General features: G+C 30.8%; 2 protein-coding genes across 2 annotated transcripts; both read left to right on the top strand.

Annotated features, from left to right (window-relative positions):
* Positions 1–2,674: 2,674 nt before the first annotated feature.
* On the top strand, positions 2,675–7,392 carry HELRODRAFT_188513 (hypothetical protein; the record flags this gene model as incomplete). Its single annotated transcript, XM_009021056.1, has 11 exons — positions 2,675–2,749; positions 3,694–3,814; positions 3,900–3,932; positions 4,011–4,132; positions 4,416–4,546; positions 4,779–4,851; positions 4,954–5,022; positions 5,336–5,407; positions 6,873–6,920; positions 7,107–7,195; positions 7,296–7,392. The coding sequence occupies exons 1-11, from the start codon at positions 2,747–2,749 to the stop codon at positions 7,390–7,392; spliced, it is 858 nt and encodes a 285-aa protein (XP_009019304.1). The 5' UTR covers positions 2,675–2,746.
* A 5,421-nt stretch (positions 7,393–12,813) lies between these two features.
* Positions 12,814–17,057, top strand: HELRODRAFT_94284 (hypothetical protein). Its single transcript, XM_009021055.1, has 8 exons — positions 12,814–13,089; positions 13,942–14,101; positions 14,436–14,615; positions 14,867–15,018; positions 15,202–15,274; positions 15,402–15,656; positions 16,148–16,370; positions 16,558–17,057. Exons 1-8 carry the CDS (start codon positions 12,961–12,963, stop codon positions 16,865–16,867), a joined length of 1,482 nt encoding a protein of 493 aa, XP_009019303.1. The 5' UTR covers positions 12,814–12,960; the 3' UTR covers positions 16,868–17,057.
* Positions 17,058–17,099: the final 42 nt, after the last annotated feature.

Raw genomic sequence — 17,099 nt, 5'->3', positions numbered from 1 at the left:
AATACCATAGAAGTTCAGTGTTTTGATACCTGATACCAAGATGTGTGTAAATGTATTAACTATTTAGTATTTTTGATTTTAATACCTTTGTTTCCATGTCTTTGTTTGATTATATATAAAAGGGCTGCACGTGGTTTCAATCCTTTCGCATTTTTTTTGAAGCGCTGTTCGCGTGGTACTGAACCTGCAATTAATTACTGTTTTACAGGTTTGTATTTCTTTAACTCTGTGTTTTTTTTTACTATTTTATATTATTTTATTATTTGACTTTTAACCATTTAAATACTGTTTTACAGGTTTAAATAAAAACGATCTTAAAAATTAATTGTTGTTTTTGCAGTTTAACGGCGTTTTAGCACAAGGAGCTCTGTGGTCATCACGATACTGATTATTTGTATCTGGTGATCTTCAACTCTTTAAATCTTGTTTAACATATCGATTTCCTTCAGAAATAAGATTAAAACTTCCAGATTTTTATTTTGGAATATTGATTCTACAAACAATGGAAGTTTATTTCTAATCTCATTGTATGGTTTAAACTCTCTATTAGTATATGACGAGTGGATTGATTCTGATTGCAAATTTCACAAAAGAAGGGTTCTTTTTTCAGAGGACGTAGGAATGGGTGACTAGCGAATGACCTATTTTTAGTCTATTGATTTTAGTTTGCATATGGCGATTTAAATAAGTGTTTTTAATTGTTTTGTTATTTGCTTTCAGTGTACTTATCTTCAAAAATTAATTGCAAGTTATTATTTCAAAAAAAGAAGAAGAAAGGAAAAAAATAGATGGCTTCAGTTTCAGAAAAGTTATTTTTTTACATAATTAAAAAATGATAATGATTTTGAATTAGCGGGATTGTCGAAAGAAACAGTTTTTTGAAATAAACAGTTGGGGTATAATCTACCCGATGAGTATAATGATTTAAGTTCACACCAAATTTCATCTTCAAAAACGAATAATAAAGAACACAATCGCGGCGATAAAATAAATTGGATGAAAAGAAAATTTGTTTTTGAGAAAATTGGAAGCAAAATTAAATTTAGATTGCAAAATTAGGTTACGTGAAATAGAAAAAAGTTTAGTTTATTTTGGACAAATTTAACAAAAGTCAAAATTCTACCGATTGGTTAGAAAGATTTGAAAATGGGTGCATAATACACGAAATATTTAATGCTACTGATATGATAAAGGACCTTCGTTTTTTTTTATCTGGTTCACCAGAAAATTGGTATACTGCAATTTTTTTTAAAAATTGGGTTAGGTAATTGATCCTAATGGAGAAAATCTTTGCTGAAAGTTTTTGCAGATGAAGACTTGAAAAAAATAAGAACGGCATATAATTATAAATATTTAGGCAGTTCTTTAATAGACTATGTTTTAGCTAAGGAAAATTTATGTTTAGAAGCTGAAAGGAATGCCACTAAATTGTAAAGAATAAATATGATTGTTGTTGGATTACCAATAGAGATAAAAAAAACCAACTTCATCGAGAAGAGATAACAGTGATAGAAAAATTTAAAAATAACTAAATATCTTGATGAAAGTATTTCTAACAGAAAACTAAGATACGAAAAAAATTTTTTAGATAAGGAAATTTCAATAAAACAAATACTTATATACCAAGGAACAATACGGCAATAAAAACTATGACATCAAGCCGTATTAACTTTACATTTAGTGCCTTTGATTTCTTGATTCATGTTTTTTCCATCAACTTCTCTTGAGAATTTTGATGATGAGAGCACGAAGCAAAATCAGATTTGAAATTTCAAGTGTTCAATGAAGTTTTGTAGAGGATTGTGGCACAAGAAACGCTATCTTTATGCTTTACACATTTTTACACATTGATGGGAAAACCACGAGAGTTATCAAAAACTTCTATTTTAATTAAAAAATCGAGATTTTATAGAGGTAAACTTTCAAAAACCAGTTTGGAAACAATTGTTTGCAGTTTTTTTAATAAATCTGCTATAAGAGCTGTATCATCAGCATATCTTAAATTGTTAAAACAAAATCATGCATAAAACCAACAAAAATTTTGGTTTTGAACTAAAGAAACTTGAAAATGATTTACGATCAACTGTTAGAAAAATCGAAAAGTTAAATTGGAAGTTAATTAACGCCGAACATGCTGTGATTTTCATTAATAATATATATATATTTATATAACTTTAAATTATATAGGGATAGGAAATGGTATTATGCGTTTGTTCTAAATGTTAATCTGAACGCAATTACGCCGTTACATTCATTACATCATTTTAACATTGTAAACGATCGCCATCTGGAAACCCTTGTATTAATTATAATGGACAGCAACGTCATCGATACTCTTGTTTCTAGTGGAGGAAAGAAAAAAGATGCGATCATTGAATTAGGAATGAAGTGTAGCGTTCGATCTAAACGTTAACTTGGAAGCAATGATATCGTTACACTGTATTTTTTACAAATCAAACTATCACTTGCTGGAGAGTCCTTCTGCATCAATTATAATGGATGTTCCAATCAATGCTTGACGTCATTGTTTCTCTTGCTTCCAGTATAGCGAAAAATGGGGGAAACATGTTAGGGCAATTCCAGTTTAAAATTCCATGGTATAGTGTATATTACCAGAGAATTATAAAGCGAACTTCAAATATCGAACTTATCTTAAGTCGGCTGCTCTTTTCGGTTTAAAACAAAAATCAATTATTTAATATTTTTGCTCATTGTTTTGAGTCAAAGGAAAACTTATCTTCCAAATATGGTTAGTTCATTTTTAGGTAATCTCATAAATAATAAAATAAATTAATGCCTGGTCAGTTCGGGTGGTGTTTATTTTGCATTAAAAGTGGGCATCAATTCAATCAATCCAATGATTTGTTATTTAAGAATTAACAGCTGACTCATTCGTTCACTCCTTGCAGTCTTTTCTGTTGTTTTCTGTTCGTGGCTAGTTCAGTTAAAAATCACTTAAGTGGCTGATTGAAATACTTCTGTAATTGTTTTTAATTCAAAATTTTATGCTGAAAAGAAAACGTTACTTTTTTTTAATAACTTTTAGTTCACATTTACAGACTTTACATCTTACATTTACTTTTTTACTCCTTTACTGCTTGTTTAAAGTTATTTAATTAATTTTAATTTAATTAGCAAGGTATCGTTATATAAATAAATAATTGCTTAATGCTTTTTTCAGCAGTCAAAACAGTATTATTTAGTCAGTTTTTATATTTTTCCATTATTAATTTTTATTTAACAACAACCCAATATAAAAATAAATGAATAAAATAAAACAAACACATATTCATTAATGATTAAATTAATTAAATGTTAAACTAAAAAACATTTAAAAGCAAAACAAAAGTTGTTTTAATTTAATTAAAAATTTAATCTTCACATAAAAAATAGATGTTAGTTTTCAATTATGTTAGGAAAAGTTAGGAAAATAGATGACTGGTATGCATGTTAAATAAGTTTTTCATGAAAGATATTATTTCAAGAACGAAAACGGAACTGAAATTTGTTTGGCAAAAACGAAATCGTAAACCGAAACAAAAAAAATTACGGTTCGATGTCCTGGTTTTAATAGGCTTGAAATTGGTCTTAAAATTTTAGTTGTTTTATTTGTTTGTTGGTTTAATTTTTACTGTAAATTCAAATTTAAATTTTAAAAAAATGGATTGAAATTGACGTGATTAAATTTTGCAGTTTAACTTTATGAGAATTCTGCAGAACGAAATGATGGGCTCATTTTCAGTAGATTATAAATGCTACTCTGTTTCCATGATGCCTGGACAGGATAGAACAGATGTCGAAAAAGGAGGAAAAAGTAATCTTAATTTTTCATCTATTTTGTCTTTATTTTAGTTTCATTTACACGAAAAACCTCTTAAAAATAAATATTTTTTCTGCAGTTATCTTACCACCTTCTGCCCTGGACCGGCTGAGTTGGTTTTTTATTTTGTGAAAATTCAATAGAAATAATTTTTCAAGTTAATATCACTTTCAAAATATTTCTGATTCAGCAAAGTTGCACATCCAGTATCCAATGTTGTTCAAGCTTGAGAATAAAAAAGAAAATAGGGTGACGCACTGTGGGGTGCTCGAATTTGTTGCTGACGAGGGGCGTGTCTACCTTCCTTATTGGGTGGGTGTTCAGCTTTCATACACGCTTCTTTTATCTTGTTAAACATCACAAACTGTTCATCTTGTTTCACATCATAAATTGTTCACTTTGTTATGCATCAGAAATGGTTCATCTTCCTACACATCACAAACAATTCATATCATTACATATATGAACATTCCACTTTGTTTCACATACATTTGCTCTTATTCCAACTACATAGAAAAATATTTGCAACTTGATCAGTTTATTGCACGTGATAACTTATGAAGTCGTTTTGTTTAACGCCTGACACCACTACCAGATGATGAACAACTTGTTGTTGGAGGAGGGATCAGTTGTGCATGTTGAGAATGTCTCCCTTGCCGTGGCTTCTTATGCCAAGTTCCAAGCCCAATCTATTGACTTCCTCGACATCACTAATCAAAAAGCAGTGTTTGTTATAGACTCATTTCTCACCTAATTTAATGATTTTATATTTTCATTAATATACATTTTTAACATGAATTATCTACAGACATGAATTATTATTGTTTAGTATTATTACCATTATTATTGTGAATGTTTGTTAAGAAAGTAACATATAGCTCTGTAACATGGTGATAACATACAATACAATTTTCGAAATGCATCTTGAAATATTGATGATATATTCTCAATATTTCAGTTTGGAAAATGCTCTGAGGACTTTTGCCTGTCTGACATCTGGAGACATGATAGCTATAAACTACAATGATCGAGTAAGTATCTGCCAACTAAGTTACTCGAAATGCTATTCATGGGTTATTCCTAATTAAATATATAATGTAATGTAACATTAAGTTAATATTATTATTTTCCAGATATACGAATTAAAAGTTTTAGAAACCAAGCCAAATAATGCTGTTTCGATAATAGAATGTGACATGAATGTAAGAGTTTACTTATTTATAATTTGAACGAAAATGTTACTTATGTTTGTGTGAATTTTTTTTGTAATTTTTCGTTCAATCTTTATAAAAAAAGCTTTTTATCATTATTTGAGACTTAATTTGCAAGTTGAATTAATTTAATTTGTTGTTGTTTATAAATAATAATTAGTTGTTATATTAATTTTTATAGTTTATTTTAAATTTAAATTATATGAAATTCAATGAACTTAATGAAACTATTTGAATCAATTTTAAAAAAATTATTTGAATCACTTTAGAGATGTTCAACTTGATGTATAAATTTAATGAACAGGTTGATTTTGCGCCACCAGTTGGTTATGAGGAACCAACAAAAAGTAGTGCCAGCCACAATGATGATGAGGAGGTTGGTCTTGCTGATATTTACATGGATGCTGTTGTTTATTTGCATCACTGCTGTTGTTGTTGTTGTTGTTTGAATTGGTGTTGCATTTTTTGTGGTTTTGTTAATTAATTAATTTTAATTTAAGTAATTTTAATTTTCAAAGTTTATTCATAATCAACAACATATCAAATAAGTGAATAAAAGTTATGAAGTTGAATATGTGGAGACCGAATAAGACTGTTTGCCTTGTGGTGGCCACCACAGGTAGATACATGAATAGCTAATGGAATAAAATAAGGAAAATAACTGAAGCAGAAAGATAATTGAAGATAAATAAGTAAATGTTCGTGTCATACATATATAGACATATAACTATGTTCGCTCAGTACATATATAAACACATAAATGTTTAACCATTCATAAAGACCCTTCATCCGCATCATTTGTTCTAACGTATTCTTAATATAGTATTAGGTGGTGAAGTCGAGATCCAGTGTCAATAAAAAAGCACGGAATTTTGACTTGAAATGTTGTAGGTTATGATGGCTCTTAGATGGGGAGGTACAAGTTCTGTCCAAATTTTATGACCTGTTATTTTTATGCTTGTCTGGATTAATTTGAGGCGAGTTTTGTAGATATAGAAGAGAGGGGTGTGTCTAGTGGTTGTAGATTGGACGGAGTTACTTAACGTGTAGAAGTTGATAAAGTGAGGTGGGAGAAGATTGTTGATAAATTTAAAAACAAATAAAGCAGAGTACTAAAGACAGATGAAGTTAAGTGGTAATATTTTTTTTGCTAGGAAGAAGGGTTTTGTATGGGAATTGGGTTTGAGGTTAAAAATTAAACGTATTGATCTTTTTTGAGAGAGTATTAGGTTATTCAGGTGGCTTTTTGGACTATTTCCCCATAGTGTGATGCAGTAGGTTAGATAAGGGTAGATGAATGTGTAATAAAGCGTGCGAAGAGCAGAAAGAGAGAGTTTATATTTGATTTTGTAGAAGATGCCTGTGAGTTTGTTGATTTTGTCTGAGGTAGTTTGTAGGTGAGAATTCCATGAAAGATTTTCTGTGATGGTGATTCCAAGAAATTTGGTTGACAGGGTGCGGTTTATAGGAACGCCGTTAATTAATAGGTTTAGGTTAGGAGCTTGGTTGGTGAGTATTTTTGGGCCAAAAATAATGTATGCACATTTCGAGTAATTTATGATTAGTTTGTTATTGGATACCCAGTTAGAGTATTTTTGGAGTTCAAGATTGATAAGTTCAGAGCAATCAGGTAGGTTGTTGGAAGTGAAAAGAAGGTTGGTGTCGTCTGCGAACAGTATGCATTTGTTGTTTGTAGTTATGTAACGTGTTGTTGCTTTCGTTGACAGTTTTCTTCAAAAAGTTCAATTTTCAACATTTTGTTTTCTTGCCATTTGCACCTACTACTAATTTAATTTAAGTCTGTTGCAGTTGAAATAAACTTTGTCTTGTTATTTAATCAGCAGATGGACGTTGATGCCTCTCAATATACACACCAAACAGTTTTCAAAGTGCGTTCTTTACTTATTCCATTATTGTTGATCATTTTACAATTTTAAAAATCTATCTATTCAATTTCCCATTCATGTTGCCTCTTATTAGTTCCAACCTGCCTGCCATCATCTTCATACATCATTCCGTTAATTTAATTCACTACTAGCATTATTTTAATTACAATGCAATGATCGATCATGCAGGCCTTCGTCGGGCAAGGCAACAGATTAGATGGCAAGATCAAAACATGTCAAAATGATTCAGTAACGAATGAGCCTGTTGAAATTAAAAGGTTTTTAATTTGTTTTATCGTGTTACTCCGCTTTGAAGTTGGGCGAGATGACCATTGAAATGTTTCTAACTTACATTTTGCAAATTGATTTCTGCCTCAGGGGAATTCCGAATTATAATTTCAAGAAAGGCAAAATTACATTCATCAGGACGGTGAAGAATACGAATGGTGCTATTGTAAGTCACTGCTACATTTAAACTCATCGTTTAATCTTATTATTTCATTTCAATATTTGAAGAAATATTTTGTGATATCCTTTTTGATAATACTTAAGTGTAGGTCATAAGATATCTGATGATTTTAAGTTTGAACTAATTTTGAAATTGTTATATAATTCATTGAATCTCAAAAGAGTGAACTATACTATTTGACCTACACGTTTGTATTTTAGCTGTGGCAGGTATCATTATATTGAGTTTTCCTGCACCAATTCTTATGAATGCATAACATCAATGTTGTTAAAGTTTATAATAGAATAAACACGATAGGGCAATGTCGGTAATTCTATCAATAAAAAATTTAACAGAAAAAAGAAGATGACAGCGTCAAATTTACGGCATTCACGGGAGAGGGACAAGCTTTGAAATCTAAGAAAATCAATAAATAATTTTTCATTTCAAAATCCGCTGTAAATAATCCACGTGTCATTTGTCATTTAATCGTTGTTCTTCCCTTCCAACAACTGATTTCGCTGTTGAATTTTTGAGCCGTCGAATATATCGTTGCGTGCTAACGAATAGATTTTAACTGAATTGAATTTGGATTGAAAGTTTATTTTCTAATACTTTTTTCGCTAAAATTCGGCCATACGTATGTTTTTACAGTAACAGTTAGTGCCTTTACACATGGGTGTCACGCGAACTTGATGGGCGAGATCTTTGTAGTTTAATTAGCTTTTATGTTTCTGGGGGTTGAACTTGTCTAGGACAGCGACTCTTACGAAATTTTGTATGGAGACCAAAAGACGAATTTGTATTTGCATACATTTTATAATTTATGATCGTTGTTATTGTAATTTTTTGATAGTAAATGAACAGGAGTAAAAAAAATGCAGATTATCCTTTAGTTTGAATCCACTGTAAACAATTAAAAATTTGTATCGATATTTTATATATATACAACAACACACGTTTAGACGACATTTTCCCCGAGATCGGGGGTTGCCGTTTGGCTACCTATGATGAAACTTCTGTCATCATAAGTAATTTATTTGGCTAATTTTTACGCAGGACGCCCTTCCTTACGCAACCACAGTTATAAGCGGTGGGCCTAGCCTTTGATGATCCAACATCACTCACAAGGCAGTGAGGGTCAGTTTAATGTCATAACCAGGACATATATTTTTACGTATATTTTTACATATATTTAATTCATTTCTTGATAGTTATATGTACTTATCTATATATCAGGCGCACTGGCACTAAACTTTGGAGTTTCAATGCTGGGGTCCGTGATGGCCCAGTGGTTGAGGTCGCTTGGTTGCTGTTTCGCAGTGACCGGGTTCAATTCGAATATGGCAAGACGATTCTGCCTGTCACATGCTTCGTATGTGGTGCGTGGATAAGCATGTTTCACATATGATGTTTGTGGCGTGTTGTTGATTTATCTGACCTTTTTTTTATGTGTCAAGTCATAAGCTCTGAGCCGGCATCATTATCCACAATTTTACATACAAAATTATTGGTAGCTAAAAAGCTGTCAATTATTATTAAAAAAAACTTGTATATAAGATGCAGTCGACGTGACTACCTTCCTTCAAAAAAACTTGTATATAAGATGCAGTCGACGTGACAAAAATTCCAAAAAATTGAAAATTTGCTAAAATGGCGGGAATATTTTGAAAAAGTGGGAAACAGAGGTAAAAATAAGGCTTGATGTCCATTTATCCAGGCCGTGCAGGTGCTGCAGAGCAGCAGACCTTCCTTTCATGAAGCCATATTGTTTATCGCATTAATAGATTGTTAAACCTGAAATACTTCATGATATGATCACTTAGACAATTTCAAAAACTTTACAAAAAATACCTGTTAGGCGGACAGGTCTATAATTTTAACCTCTGTTTCCCACTTTTTCAAAATATTCCTGCCATTTCAGCAAATTTTCAATTTTTTGGAATTTTACAAAATTTCGATGAAACAATAAATGAAATTCGTTAGCAATTCGACAGACTTTTCTCTTACTTCGTACAAAACTCTTGAGCATTGTTGATCCGGACTTGGAGGATTATCGAGTTTCAAGTTCTCACTCCGGTTCCAGAGTAAATACCTCTGAAAAACGGATGCTATGTCTCGGTCTTCTTTTACTACAATGTCATCATTGGTCACGTTTTTATGATACTTTAAAGCTCTGCGTCTCCACATGCATGTGTGTTTTAGATCGTACAAATTTACACATTTTTGGGATTTGCTTTTTTTTCTATAGACCATTGTTGATATTGTTCCGATTGTCTAGATATTTTTTTGACAGAGTTTGTTTTGTTCTTTGTATCGTTCCCCGATGTCTTTATTCGTTGTTTCTCATCATCTGTTCTGCATAACCAACGCTTTTGTTTTATTGCTGCTCTATGTTCTTTAATCATTGGATGTGTCCATTATACGTACGTAAATTCAATACTTTCTTCTAAATCTCCCCTCAACTTTGTCCATCTGTTTTCAACTATATTATTAGCGGAGATACTATCTCTATCTTTGTTAAAGGATTTAAATAACTGCATATGTTACTTTATCAGATAAATTAATTAAACCTAAGCTCCCGGTTTACGATTGTCTTTTTGTTCTTACTTTTTTTAACTCCTGTTAAACACACTTATGCTGAATCTATACATTTGCTTTTTCAGGCACTTTTCTCTGGAACTCTCTACCTTCTTTTCTAATTAGGTCTTGATTTTCCTTGTCTATTGTTGTTTTTTTCACGTGCAGTAATTGAAAGTTTGCTCTCAAAGTAGATGAAAATTTGTTTGCAAAAGTTTTTCTGATTTTTTTTCCACTGACTCCAGTCTACATGACCATTATCGAACCCCCTAGAAATTCCTGATTCATTCGTCTGCTCTACAGAGTTTCAGCTCATTTTTTTAATCAAGTACTCCTATATTCAACGGTGACACTTATACCTTTGCCAGGATTGTTTCTTTTAATTTTAACATTCGCACACAATCTTTTTAAATTTTTGCTGTATAAACACAGTTTCTCGCTAGTATATACTAAGATAACTTTCGAGTCAGCCTCCTCAAAATATTTCCAAACAGTTTGTAGCCATTTTAATGAAATTTATTTGCACTTGAGATTTTTTGGTTTAACCTCTATTAGGCTACCGCTAAAAATTTTGGTTTCACTTTTGTGCAGATAGTAAATTGTTTAACATTAATCTCTTGTTTAGTAGACTGCCTGCATTTGCGCACAGAATTTTCGTCTTTTAAATTTTTCTTTGCATATTCTAAATTGTTGAATAGTTTTTGACATTAAGCTTTACAACCTTCATTAGTACAGTATGACCAATGTCCATTTTCCCGAATTGTGGCGATTTAAATAAGTATTTTTAATTGTTTTGTTATTTGCTTTCAGTGTACTTATCTTCAAAAATTAATAGCAAGTTATTATTTCAAAAAAAGAAGAAGAAAGGAAAAAAATAGATGGCTTCAGTTTCAGAAAAGTTATTTTTTTACATAATTAAAAAAATGATAATGATTTTGAATTAGCGGGATTGTCGAAAGAAACAGTTTTTTGAAATAAACAGTTGGGGTATAATCTACCCGATGAGTATAATGATTTAAGTTCACACCAAATTTCATCTTCAAAAACGAATAATAAAGAACACAATCGCGGCGATAAAATAAATTGGATGAAAAGAAAATTTGTTTTTGAGAAAATTGGAAGCAAAATTAAATTTAGATTGCAAAATTAGGTTACGTGAAATAGAAAAAAGTTTAGTTTATTTTGGACAAATTTAACAAAAGTCAAAATTCTACCGATTGGTTAGAAAGATTTGAAAATGGGTGCATAATACACGAAATATTTAATGCTACTGATATGATAAAGGACCTTCATTTTTTTTTATCTGGTTCACCAGAAAATTGGTATACTGCAATTTTTTTTAAAAATTGGGTTAGGTAATTGATCCTAATGGAGAAAATCTTTGCTGAAAGTTTTTGCAGATGAAGACTTGAAAAAAATAAGAACGGCATATAATTATAAATATTTAGGCAGTTCTTTAATAGACTATGTTTTAGCTAAGGAAAATTTATGTTTAGAAGCTGAAAGGAATGCCACTAAATTGTAAAGAATAAATATGATTGTTGTTGGATTACCAATAGAGATAAAAAAAAACCAACTTCATCGAGAAGAGATAACAGTGATAGAAAAATTTAAAAATAACTAAATATCTTGATGAACGTATTTCTAACAGAAAACTAAGATACGAAAAAAATTTTTTAGATAAGGAAATTTCAATAAAACAAATACTTATATACCAAGGAACAATACGGCAATAAAAACTAAGACCGTATTAACTTTACATTTAGTGCCTTTGATTTCTTGATTCATGTCTTTTCCATCAACTTCTCTTGAGAATTTTGATGATGAGAGCACGAAGCAAAATCAGATTTGAAATTTCAAGTGTTCAATGAAGTTTTGTAGAGGATTGTGGCACAAGAAACGCTATCTTTATGCTTTACACATTTTTACACATTGATGGGAAAAACACGAGAGTTATCAAAAACTTCTATTTTAATTAAAAAATCGAGGTTTTATAGAGGTAAACTTTCAAAAACCAGTTTGGAAACAATTGTTTGCAGTTTTTTTAATAAATCTGCTATAAGAGCTGTATCATCAGCATATCTTAAATTGTTAAAACAAAATCATGCATAAAACCAACAAAAATTTTGGTTTTGAACTAAAGAAACTTGAAAATGATTTACGATCAACTGTTAGAAAAATCGAAAAGTTAAATTGGAAGTTAATTAACGCCGAACATGCTGTGATTTTAATCAATAATATATATATATATATATATATATATATATATTATTTATAAAATCGATATATATATATATTTATATAAAATGGATATAAAATAATAATTTCATTCGCTGCATTCTTTGCTGCCTTGACTATACTTTTACACTGATCTCTTTCAGATTTGGTTAAATCCTGCGTTACACAAATATCCTTGAACATGTCTTACGCATTTCTTTGACGTTCCAATAACCCTAAAAAAATTTTTGTTGTATTCCGCCCTGTCAAACCAATTGGAGCTGGCATTATCTGTAGCTGCAAATATCTCAATATATTCCTATTTTGAGGGCCCTTCTTTCTTCCATCTTTGTCTTAAAAATATGTCATTTTCATACGTTTGTGAGGTTTGTTGTGTTCTGCTTTGTATGTAAGGTAATAAACTGGATGTACATTAAAAATTTACGGAAAATTCTAAAAATATAGCGCGCATTGACGTTTAAATAAAATTTATTTTATGTTATTGATTCTATCTTATAATATAAAACCATGGATATATATATCCATGTATAAAACTTATAAAACAGATTAATTTGGATTAATAATATCCATGTAAACAACGTAAAATTGTACAACGTACTTTCTGCTTTGTCTATGCTTTGTTTACCTACATACTCACTCAGATCGTAAATACGTGAAGAAAGTTGATAATTGACGGATTTATTTTATAATTATTTGTTTTATTAAATATTTGTTTAATTAAATATTTGTATCAAAAATTTATTAAGTAAAATTAATATTTATTTATATTGTCAAATTATGGCTATGGATACTCTGAGCAAGTTAGCTCTGGCTCAAATTACTTCCAATAATAATAAAAACAACAACGGAATGAACATGAAGAAATCTCTAGAGCCGAAAGTTTTGGATGAAGAATCTTACACTGCCGTTAGTTTTTTATTTATAATCCCTTCGTTGTCTGAAATTTTATTGAATATTATCGTTTTCAGTTTTAATTCGATTAATTTGGGAATCAGCCTTTTCCACTTTTGTGTTGTGGTTTTGGTGTTCGTTATTAATTATTTATAAAAAAAATGTTTCTTTTCTTTTATTATGGCTATTTATAAACTTATAATTTATATACAAATAAAATATTTTTATTTGTTTTCAATTAAAATAAATATAACAGATAATTAAAATATTTAAAATAAATATAGTAAACTGTAATAATTGGCTGATTTTTAAAAAAACTGTACCAACTAACTAAATTTTGTTTCTAAAAATTAAAATGATTATTCATTATTGGATTATTCATTCATCACATATAATTATAATACAATATGATGAAAAACCTGAAAATTTTTTTTTTATATTTAAACTTCACTATAATCATAATTGAAAAAATTGAGTAAAAATTTTACTAATTTATTTGGGGTTGGCTAAACAAAACATGTCTAAAGTTAAACTGAATCAAAGAGAGGATTATATACTTTGTACAAAATGGCACTGATGAATGACTAATGACAGAAATAAACTTGTATCATGCATCATTGAAGCATTTTCCTCCATTAAATTAAAATTTATGAATTCTAATAATTTAATTTAAGATGCCAACATTAAAGAACATATTCTTCATGTTATCTTGATCGTTCATTGATAGCAACTTAATTCAACCCTCCAATGATTGCCTGTTTTTTTGACTGACTGTTCATGAGACCACCAATTGATCTGTTTTATTTTGACAATGATGCTAATGGCATAGCTGAATTTTTGAAAAATTATTAATTTTGTATGAAACAGAATATAGAAAAAATTATCGAGCGTGATTTCTTTCCTGATCTGAAAAAAATGAAAGCACAGTTGCAATATATGGATGCTGTTGAGAGGAAAGACGTGCAGAAGATGTGGGAGCTCCAGCAGAAGTACTCGATGAAGAGGGCTACCAACACACCATCCACATGTAAATGTTCATTCTTCATCTATCCACAGTTTATTTTTTATCTTTTTACATTTTAGAAAACTTTCCAATGTTGCCTTGTGCCTTTGTTTTGACTTTGAAATACTTGTTGCGTGTGTATCAATGTTACATAATTGTGTTTTATTGAATTTTTTAACAAATATTGCTGTATCTTAAAATATTACAGCTTACAAATTTTTTTTATGCCACAAGTATTCTTTACTTCTCAATGAGTAATTTATTTTAAAAAATTAATTTAACTGACCAAGCGAAACAGTGACACAAACGATGAAGCATGTAATCAAGCGGCAAATGCAAAACTATTGATTCTTTGCAGATGGGACACCGTCAACATTTGAAACCCCCGAAGCAAGCATTCTGCAGACTCCAGGAGGCACTGACAGCAGGAAGAAGACAGACACAACAGCAGCAGCAGCCTCACAAATGGCAACCTCGCAGAATGCTGAGAAGAAGCTTGAAGCTCCAACTCACAATCCTGACCCTGAGGAGGCCAGAGGTTTGTTGTTGCTTATGATGATGATGATGAAGATTGTGAGATGATGATGATAAGTGATGACTTTTTTGGAGGATGTTGATTAAGATGGTAAGATGAAGATGATGAGAATAAGTTGATGATGATGGTGGTGGCAAGAAGATGATAATTTTTCTTAACAGCCTGCACTAAAATCAATTTCTAGTTGTATAGCCATTAATTAAAATTTTAAAAGTTGCTAATTAGAAATGAATTTGAAACATGCACAACAACAGACCAGGAGTTATCGAAGCTATCACTAAACAGTTACATGAGGAAGTACACGAGTGAAGATGACAAGGCATTCAGTGAGATCATGTCTGAAGCTCAGAAGAGACATCAAATGAAACATGCCTGGCTCTATAAGAAGGAACAACTTCAGATAGAAGTGGGCTGTTTTCTTTGCTGATTACAATCTTCATTATTTTTGTCTTTCAACTAAAAAACTACATTTATCCTTAATTAATAACTTGTTTTTTTGTTGAAGTGATGTCTACTATGTAATTTGTGGTTTATGTGAGAACTAATTCTGTGATATAGAGCAACATTAAATATTAACATTTTTTCTCAGGACAACAAAGATAGGAAGCAGGTTGACACATGGAATTATGTGGCGAAAAATGCTGTCATGTATGTTCCTGAAGGTTATTTCAATTTTAATTTCACTCATGATTTTTAACCGATTACCCTACCTGTATTATTTTGCCAATGTTTCAAATCTTTTCCACATGTGATATAGCATGAAACAAATGAATGGATAACCTCAAACAGGTGTGGAGCTTTCAGCATCGGAGAAGTTGGAGATGAGTAAATTGCAAAAACAAGAAATCCTCCACTCCAACACTCGATTTGCCACTCAACCTTTTTCACAAGTGCAACCCGACAGTATGAATAGGAACAATGTAATATCAAATCAAATTTTGAAGTTAGAAGGCAAGGTAGGACCTGATGGTAAGGAGTTATTGCCCACAGAAACTCCAACCATCAATGGGTACAAGATCATGCCCACTCCCTCTCCAGCTCCTGGTCAGTTTTTCATCTCATGCATTTATTTATTTATCTCTTTTTAGAAATTTGAAATAAAAAAAATTGCGTTAGCCAATTCTGCCATTATTATGAAGCTTTTAAACTTTTCATGATTATTTCAACTTTTATTGATTATTTTAAGGTTCGAAATGTCTGAAAAACATGGTGTTTGTGTTGTAAAAAAAGAAACTTAGTTCAATTTGTAAGCTAGGAAAAAATCTGGTAAATGTAAACTTGTATTTAAATGATGTACTTTGGCAGCTGGTGTGAAAGTTAAAATGCGCCCAAAATGTAAATTATGGATAATAAGATAAAAAGAGAAAGAATTCGTTTGAAACTTAAACAAAAAGTAATGAAAGACATGGAGAAAAATGATTTGTGATGTGAGGAAAAGATTTCACAGCTTGTGAAAGGTTGAATGATAAAGAGGCAAAACGTGATATCGCATACAATTGAATTATACTAAAACCCCTACTTTTTACACTACACAGGCGTTGATGCCTCCCCTTTTATGACATGGGGTGAGATTGAAGGCACACCTTTCAGGTTGGATGGAATGGAAACACCAAGATTTGGCAGTGGTTCAGGACCCAATTTTAAAATTCCTGAGGTACCCAAACGAGATAGACTGTTGCACCAGTTAGCTGACAAAGCCAGTAAAGCACACAGAGCAAAGAAAATGGAAGCCCTGAAACAAGCTGCTGCCACGTTCTCTAGGTTAGACCACAAAAATTTTATTGGTTCTCTTGTTGCTCACTTTCAAAATTAGTTTATGCATTTCACAGAATAAAATATCTTATAAAATTTGACGTTCGGTTTCTAACATTTTAATTTAATTAGACTTTTTGAAATAATTTTACGAAGCCACACTAATAATTTCAATGCTATTTTAAATTTTTTGCAGCTCGCCACGATCATTCATGTCAAGGACGGAACGACTGCAGTCCTTATCACCAGCAGCTCAACGGCTGGTCAGCAGCAAGTTACGTATCAATTCAAATTCTTCATTGAAGGCTTCATACACTCCGAGTCCTTGCAACACACCAGGTTCTGAAAAACTAACACCAAAGATGACACCTAAATCTTCTGATCCTTCGCCGAAAAGAAAATCCGCCAAAAGCAACGAAAACAAATGGAACGACGATAGTTTTTTAACTGACAACCTTCTAAAGTTGCCTGCAAAAAAACAAAAAGCACAAGATTTTTTTTAGTTGAACATTTTTGGCTGTACAGATCAATAACTTTTTAATGAAAAAAACCTGTTTGTATATAATGAAACAACGTTATATATAGTATCATGTAATCAAATTAGTCTATGAAGATAATAAATCTTGATCAATTAATTCCAATAAAGTTATTTCTATGTCATGAATATAACAATAAATCATTATCACATTTCAATAGAAGGCTTTGTATAGTTCTTAGTTGGTTTACAAAAATGTA

The sequence above is a fragment of the Helobdella robusta genome, assembly GCF_000326865.2.
Source record: "Helobdella robusta unplaced genomic scaffold HELROscaffold_3, whole genome shotgun sequence".
Taxonomy (NCBI): Eukaryota; Metazoa; Annelida; class Clitellata; order Rhynchobdellida; family Glossiphoniidae; genus Helobdella; species Helobdella robusta.
Note: the sequence above shows the minus strand (reverse complement) of the source record. Positions and strands in the feature narration are given on the sequence as shown.